Genomic DNA, 8,972 nt, shown 5'->3' with positions numbered 1-8,972 from the left:
AAAAAATGCAAGAAATACAGAAAAAATGCCATGTCACATCATCAATCTTTTAAATATTAGTCTTGTGAGCTCACCAAATGACTGCAGAGAGCAGACACACATATTTTAAGGGGAAAATATGCAAATTGATCCTTTATCGAGAACTTGAGAGTTCATCAATATTTTTGAGGGGGTGTTTAGACTAGTATATATTATATAACTAGTATGTGCATTTTACATATTAATTGAATATAATTATGCACATGGATTTTTTATATAGAAAAAGTCTTTCCAGTAATCCAGACCAAGCAAGAAGTGACATCTCTCTTTTACTTTCCCCAGCTGGTTATCTTTATTCAAAAGAGAAGGAAATGAAAACACAAGGAAAAAGTGTCACTTTTTGTTGCCATTGACTTAGGAATGGACGGCCATGATGAGTGGGGAAACATCTCCTAAAGCTTAAGGAGACAAAATTATAGGCCTTGATGTCATGAATAATGAGAACACCATTATATCGGGTAAATTTTACAAAATCTCCCATAATTTGGCAGGTTTTGAAGAACCCTTAACTATTTTAATTTCACAAAAACTGCTGAATTCTGAGGCATTTTGCACATAATCTCCCTTGAACCGCCAACTCCTTGAAGACTTTTCACCTTTCGTGACAAAAAAGTGAAAATACCCCTCTGCTATCAAAAAATTAATTGAAATAATAAAAACATGGTTTTTAAAGGGTTGAGGGGAAATTTTCATCTTTTGTTCGTGATGTACTTCAAGGAGTTCAGGATTTATGTGCTCGAGGAGTAGTTCAGGATGTCATGACCTGCAAACGCTTGTTAGTGCTCTTTTGAGGGGTTAAAGTGAAAAAATTTCCGGTGGTTTAATGGAATAAGGAAGTTCAGGATGTTATGTGCAAGCGATTTCAAATTTCGAAGGGACTTTATAAAATTAAAATAGTTAATTAAAGAGGTTATCTGATAATGGTCAAATTTAAGAATGGAGTTTTGTGAAATCTGCACTTCTATTTTTATAGGAGCTGGTGGTGAGCCCAAACATAAAGACACATTCACATAACACTTTCTGTGCGATTGTCAGCTTTAGCAAGCTACAAGATGATGGCGGTGCAGGATTAGGGCTCCCAAAGTTTTACTGTACACCCATCAATATTAATCTGTTGTATAGAAGGGCAGAGGAGCAGGAAGAGTAGAAACCCTAGAAATATTCTTTTGGTAGGCTTTCAATCATATGAGAGCAAGAATGATTGGGTTAGTAACAACATAATAATCACTTGAGCGGGCCCCAAAGGTTTAATAAATGGCTAAGTAGCTTTTAAATACCTTATAGTTTCACTAAATTTGCACTTATATATATGCCTTCATTTATTTTTCGCGGCCTTTGAATACCCTAAGTTAGTTTGAAAATAGAACATTAGCGCACTTAGCTATGCAAATTTGAAAAACTTTTATATAAATGTCACGAAACAAATAAAGGAATATGATAAAGTGTAAATTGAGTGAAACTATAACTGTATTTAAGTGCTGTTCAGCCTTAATAAATAGAGGAAGTCAGTCCGGACCTCGCGAAGGCACGTGGAGAGATGGTGTAGGATTGCCAAATAAGTTCGGGCAGCTTAGTTTTTTTTTTTTTTTTTTTTTTGATCGAAAGGGAGAGATTCTCTGTTCATATATATTTATATAAATCAAAAGATGATAGAATATACATTGTTACCAAAAAAACCCAAGATAAAAAGAACCAGAAGAAGAATAGGTTGGAGAGGAGAGGACATTGTCGTCACTTTCCGAGCCTATTCTAAATTGTTTCCAATCATCCCAGGATTAACAAAAAAACCAAAAAAACTATACATAAACTAAAAAACAAAAAGAAAGAGTCTGCTGGGAATTGTTCGAAGAACTTCCCCTACTTCCTTAGAACATATAAATACTACAAAAGTAGATTTCTTCTAAGATCTCAGAAGTTATCTCCTACTGTATCCCTCGAAGTGACCTTTGCCAGCTCCTGAAGTCCGAGGTCGATGGTCACTTTGTGGATAGTTGCTGATCTTTTGCTAGGCACCAGACCTGTCCATTGAAGAGTAAAACGAGCAATATGAGATGCTATATGCAAGGGGGAGGTTGAGACACCATTGAATATAAGATTGTTCCTGCTAAACCATATTCTCCAACAGCAGCATGGGAGGATAACTCTCCATAATATCCTTAATCGATGGTCTATGGATTTATCAAGAGACCCAGAGAGAAGGGAATACATGTTGTTAGGCCACTTGTCTGAGGTGTGGAGCGGAGTGATCAATGACCAAACCTCTCTAGTAACTTGGCAATGAATGAAGAGATGATCGTGAGACTCATTGGACATGTTGCATAAGGGACAGATGGTATCTCCAGTCCACCCCTTTTTGGATAAGACATCCCTTGTGTGAAGTTTCTGCTGACTGAGGATCCAGAAGAAAATTTTTACCTTATGAGGGATAGGAGATTTCCATATGAAGTTGAATAGATGAAATTTGGTTCCATCAAGGTTGAGAAAGTTGTAGCATGACTTCACTGAGAACAGTTTAGAGGATTGGAGTGACCAAAAAATTTTATCTGGGTCTTGAAATACAGGAGTTCTAGTTGAGTTGAGGAGAGAGTACAACTGGTTGATTTCTTCTCTTGACTCGGACTTTGAACCTCTTCTGATAATCGGATGCCATCTCCGCACCCCCTGGATGAAGGATCCTTGGGACTGAACTGAGCAGAGAGGGGAAAATGCTAATTGGATTAATTAGGGTTTGAGGTTTTCCTGCAGTTGAGGTCAGCAGTTGTTTGCAATAATGATGTTAATTTTTCTATGCTCAAATACAAAGGATGTCACATACATCTCTCTTGGGTTTTAAGGCAAGTGGTACAGTACAACCGTCCTGGACATCCATTATGGCGTATGATGGCTGCTTCCTATGTCTTTATGCAGCTGTCCCTTGGATTCCATAAGGCTTATGTGCTATGGGTCTTATTACTATGGCGCTCTCACTGGGATATAGTGTCCACGATAGGGAGGGAGGGAGAGAAAGAGAGGGGTCTACAAATTTAACGGAGTATCCGCCATATATTGGCGGATCTACATAGAAGAAAATGGTGTCACGCGACACCACTTCCTCTAAGCATGACCGATAATTATGAAGTATTTTTTACGTAATAAGTGAAATGGAATATTAACTTCAAGATTGAAATAGATTTCATACCACCTATTAAAATTCCACGTGACACCACTTCCTCCGATTATGATTGATAATTGTGAAGTTTTTTTAGGTAATAAGTGAGGTAAATTATTAACTTCAAGGCAGAAATAGATTTAATACCGCTTGTTAACTTTCATTAATTTATACCATTTCATACCTCAAACATGTAGTAAAAACTTACCATTTCACACCTAAAACATATAGTTGACAATTTACCATTTCAAACCTCAACCATGGTAAGTTATTAGATATTTTGTAAGATCCATAATTTTATAATTTATGCCCTACTTATTACCCATTTAAAACAATGATAAGTTGTCAAGCTATTCTATTTGTATGATTTTTTTTTTTTTGCATTTTACATCACTTATTACCTTAAGCACTGGCTAAAAAGATTCATAGTATCCATACTGACTATAAAATCATGTACATTTTTTAAGTATAACATAATTTAATTTTTAAAAATTTTAATTATTAATTTTATGATGACACCACTTTACAAAAATTCTGAATCCGCAACTGATATCTGCATCCTATCAGTGTTCAGGGCCATTCAATGTGAGATTAGAAGTATCATTTTAGGATTTTTAAACAAGTCTCTTTATGGTTTTTAGCTCATACTATGATAAGGTCTGTGTCAGGGAAAGAGGGAAGTCCAAAAGTGTAGGTTGTGGCCCAACAAAGCAACTCCGGAGCCTGAAAGTAGTCATGTACATCACACGGATTAAGACAGTTCATGCATATGAGTGGAAGCGTGAAGCTTCCATTACATTACACTCGAATAAACCATTCTATATATATATATATATATATATTATATATATAATATATATATAATTATATATATTATATGAGAGAGAAATGGATATGCTTGGTAGCAAGCACAAAAGTTATGCTTGGTAGTGATGTGGCATAATCTGCTCTACTCATTCAAATGGTTTGCATATCCTCATGCCTCCTCTCAACCCATATGAATGTGGTCCTTCATTTGAGTGAGTGGAAGGAATTGTGCCACCTCACTACCAAGCACAAAATTTGTGCGTTGGTACCAAGCATACCATATTCTTCTCATATATATATATATATATATATATATATATATATATATATATATATATATAATATTATATATATATATATTATATATATATATATATAGTATATATTATATATATATTATATTATTATAGTATATTATATAGTAGATTAATGGGGGTATTCATTGTTCATTAGGAGGATTTCTCTCCTTGTCGGCCTGAATGTGGCCGCAATCCCCACCATCCATATAAAGTACGGTACAAATCCCCAACAACCCACCACTCTCTCTCCTTACGTTATATTATATGAGAGATTAATGAGGTATCTGTATCATAGGAGAGGATTTCTCTCCTTGTCGCCTATGTGGACAATCCCCACCATCCATATAAAGTAGGTACAAATCTATATATATATATAGGAAAAAGTGAATCTGCGGTGACTCCGTAGGCCGGCTCTGAGGATGCGCGATCTGGGCGGTTTATTATAAACCCAATAAAGAGATCTGAGCCCTTCGCTGAAAATCCCTTCCCCCCAAAATCCCTACCCTTCTCTCTTATTTCCCGCTCAGATCGCGCCATCACCTCCCACCTCCTCCTCTCCAGCGACCGAAATCGCCGCCGCCCAAGATCGGCCAAGCCCTCGACGTCCCCGTTCAGCGTCGCCGCCGTCCCCTTGCCCTAGCCATCACCTCCCCTCCTCCTCTCCAGCTCCCGAGATCGCCGCCGCTGAGCGTCGCCGCCGGGTCAGCGCCGTCTACTCCTCCTCGCCATCGAACTCACCCCTCGTCATCAGCCACGCCTCCGACGGCATTCGAGCTCAGCCCTCAGGTTCATCGCCGCCTCCGGAGCTCGACTAAGCCCTCGACGTCTGCCCTCATGGCTTCGAACAAATTGAAAGAGTCGACGTCTTCGAATTCTTCAAAATCAAAGCCTTCCTCTTCTAAATGCAATAATCCTCCAACTTCGTAAGTAATTTGCCATGATATATTTAATTTTTAACTCTTTCTGAATTATAATTTTCTTGCAGGGCTAAGATAACACACTTGAGAATTTCGGCCAATTTGTGTTATTTTCGAGATTTAATTGATAAGCGAATAAAATTAGATGAAAGACACATAAAAGCCCTACAGACGACACCTTTTCACAGCTTTCTCAATATACCCAGGTCCTTGAGCAATGAGCAAATAGCAATTGATTGCTTGATTCAAAATTTTAATCCTGATAAATGCTCATTCATGATTGGGAATAAAAATTGTGTGTTCGGTATAGATGATATTCACCGAATTACCGGATTGCCAAAGGAGGGAATTCCGATAAAAATGAGTGGGGCAGCGGCTAATACAATCTACACCTATTTTGTAAAGAATTATAAGAAAGCCGATGAGGAAAAGAAGGCGGTGATTTCGGGGAAGCGCGATAGAATGGCCGAGATGATTGTAGATATGATTAATGAAGACCCTATAATATGTGTGAAACTTATTGTGGCTTTCATTATCGGCTTCATATTATGCCCGCGGACATGTAAGACATGTCCCTTGTGGGCGTTTAGATATGCGGAGCAGTTATCAACTTTGCATAAATATAATTGGTGCCATGCGGTGTTCACTCTTCTTTGCAAAGAGATGAGTAAATCAAAGAAGTCTCTTAGTATGCGGGAATTAGGTCAGCGCTCAAATGCCGGGTACATGGGTGGTTTTTCCTCCGTTTTACTGGTGAGTTACATGAATATTAATTTGTATATCTTTTCATTTTGATAATGATTATTGTTTATGCACATGCTAATGTGTAGTTTCTTTTTTGTAGGTTTGGTTTTATGAAAAAGTAGGGGAATTAGAGTACACTTCAGATATTGAAAGGTTACCGCCGCTCTTTTGTGTGAAGAGTACTGGAAAGTGGAGGAGGACTACTATGAACAAATTATATAGAGTCCCGAAGTTGGTTACGGATAATGGCCAAGAGAATACTCCTCTTATTCATACGGCATCGCCAATAGTATTTGTACATATCGTTGCTCTAATAGTTCATTATTTTATGTCCCTTTTGTTAGTATCTATGTTTGCAACTATAGTATACGTACTAATACTAGCTTTTTTTGTCAAATAGGAATCAAGGAAAGCTGAATTAATTTTCTTAATTGCGGAGAAGACGTACGAGTTGAATGAGCTCACTACAGAATTACGAGAATTAGAAGAGCGTAGTGCTAGATGCCAAAAAAAAACCAAGGAGAAAGAGGATGACGGAAATGTAACTGAAGAAAAAAAAATCAAAGAGGATATGGAAGCTAAGGAATATGAGAATTTGGAAGGAACTGGGGAAGCCGATTTATGTGATGACTTTGTGATGAGCGCAAGAGACGTGAGAATTTTAGAAGATGCTCGGTGAGTTTAGTTTTTTAAATTTTCTTGCAATTTTAATTTTTATATTTTCCATATAATTCTTGTGTAACTCTTTGTTAATTATATGCCTTCTCGACTCTATAGAGATGTTTCTCAAAAAGATGAAGGTGGTAATGAGAATAACAGAGAAACGCCATCTATCAAACGGGCTGTCGGAAAGAGGGAGAGGAAGGATGGACCCTCTGTTACTTCACCTTATATGCCTCTAGATCAACCAAAGGAAGGCACAAAGAAGAGACGTGTCATCCAGATATTGGATAGTCCTGATGGGAAAAAAAGTACAAAAATGAAGAAGGCTTCATACCTACATCTAGAGACTATCCAGGTAAGGCACTGGCGTTTGATTATGAGAACAAATTAATTGAAGACTTTCTACAATCGAGAATGAACAGGTAACTGTTACTGACTTATTCTAATAATAATCTTTGAATTTACTTAATTCTAGTAGCAATTTTCTCACAATGTACTTGCATATAGTGATACGTACATTTGGAAGTGTGCCGAAGCAAGCGTATCTCGCTTAGATGCTTATATACTATTAACGGGAGGTGAACTCAGTGACGATGTAGGTTCTAAACAATTGTGTTATTGATTGTTTGATGTTGTATATAAAATAATTTATATTAACTATTTTATTCATTCATGGTAATTTTTGTAGGTGATCGATGCATTTGTTATTCGGCTTTGTAACAAGATTGAAACAACTAATAGTTATGATCGAAAGATACATGTCACAAGACCTTGGCTTGCAGTAAGTATATCTTTTTTTTTCACTAATTGGTGGATATTATTATTATGTTATCCCACAATGTTGATATTATTGCATCTTTTAGCAAGCATTTCTGGAAGGAAATCTTGAAATGGTGGCAAAACGAATGAATGAAAATGTTTCTCAGCAGAAGTTCTTGGAGTGTGAAAGAATTCTGATCCCGATTGTTAGCTCCGGACATTGGCACCTGGTAGAGTTAGTGAGAGAGGAGACAAAATTCTATCACTACTCCTCAATCAACTCCCCCATTTATACCGCCGATGCTGTGAAATTTATAAATAAGTTTATGAGTTTCATTGAGAGTAATTGGGGATTGGGGAAATTGGAGCATCATGGTCTTGTGTCAGTTGTCGTGCCACAACAAGGATCGTAAGTGTTTCATGCATTTCTAATTTAATTGTTCATTTTTATGTTTCATAGTCATTTTCAATATTGTAATATTTTTCCCTTAAATGCAGAACGTTAGATTGCGTGATCTTTATGATTGAATTCATTAACAGCATTGTCGAAAAACGGTCGATAACAATTTCAAAAGGAGATTGTGCAAAATATAGAGCAAGGTTTTGTGCTGCTCTTTTGTATGCACGCGATTCACCTTTTTTGTAAATATTATTTTAATTTTCTCCAAGGTTTTTGTTGTGTATTCAATGTTGTAAGTATGTTCATGTTGTTAATATGTTGTTAATTGTTTTGCGTGTACATTTACAGACAACTACGTTGTTGTTGTGTGTTGTAAGTATTTTCATGTTAAATGAGAAGTAAGCTAGGGCTAACATAGCCACCAGAGCAAAAACTTGTGATAGAAATAACGCCAGCCAGCAGTAGAACTAACTCGAGAAGGGATAGAACTAACAGGAGGGCAGCTAGAACTAACAAGCGTGAGGGTAGGGCTAACATGGCCACCAGAGCAAACACTTGTGCTAGAAATAACGTCAGCCCGTAGTAGAACTAACTCGAGAAGGGATAGAACTAACAGGAGGGCAGCTAGAACTAACAAACGTGAGGGTAGGGCTAACATGGCCACCAGAGCAAACACTTGTGCTAGAAATAACGCCAGCCCGTAGTAGAACTAACTCGAGAAGTGATAGAACTAGCAGGAGGGCAGCTAGAACTAACAAGCGTAAGGTAGGGCTAACATGGCCACCAAAACAAACACTTGTGCTAGAAATGGCAAGAACTAACACGGAAACGGATAAGCGGCATGGAATACGAAAAATTCAGAACGGGTGACAATAACAGTGAATCACCTAGGCAAGGACATGACGAATGCCTAGCAAAAAAAGTCGCTACATGGCATACGTTAACACCTGTTATAGCTATAGACGTTGTTAAGCGTATGGCCAGAGGAACAATTCTCTAACACACATATGCATGCCTCCCCATTGACACACGCATGACCTCTGAATTGATCCGTATTCGCCATGCGCTTATAAATCTTAACTGGCGCGTTAATGATACAAAACTCTATTGAAGGGAGCCAAGGTATATTTCACCCAACTGATGGCAACAAGAGCAAAACATGGGGATACATCCTTCATACACAAGCGTGAGGATAT

General features: G+C 37.6%; 1 protein-coding gene across 1 annotated transcript; it reads left to right on the top strand.

The window, feature by feature from the left end:
* On the top strand, positions 5,321-7,779 carry LOC109824911. Its single transcript, XM_020391541.1, has 7 exons — positions 5,321-5,963; positions 6,055-6,249; positions 6,355-6,629; positions 6,732-7,039; positions 7,125-7,212; positions 7,306-7,398; positions 7,481-7,779. The coding sequence occupies exons 1-4, from the start codon at positions 5,487-5,489 to the stop codon at positions 7,006-7,008; spliced, it is 1,224 nt and encodes a 407-aa protein (XP_020247130.1). The 5' UTR covers positions 5,321-5,486; the 3' UTR covers positions 7,009-7,039; positions 7,125-7,212; positions 7,306-7,398; positions 7,481-7,779.

Source organism: Asparagus officinalis, chromosome 10 (genome assembly GCF_001876935.1).
Source record: "Asparagus officinalis chromosome 10, Aspof.V1, whole genome shotgun sequence".
Lineage (NCBI taxonomy): Eukaryota > Viridiplantae > Streptophyta > Magnoliopsida > Asparagales > Asparagaceae > Asparagus > Asparagus officinalis.
This window is presented reverse-complemented; position numbering and strand designations above follow the sequence as displayed.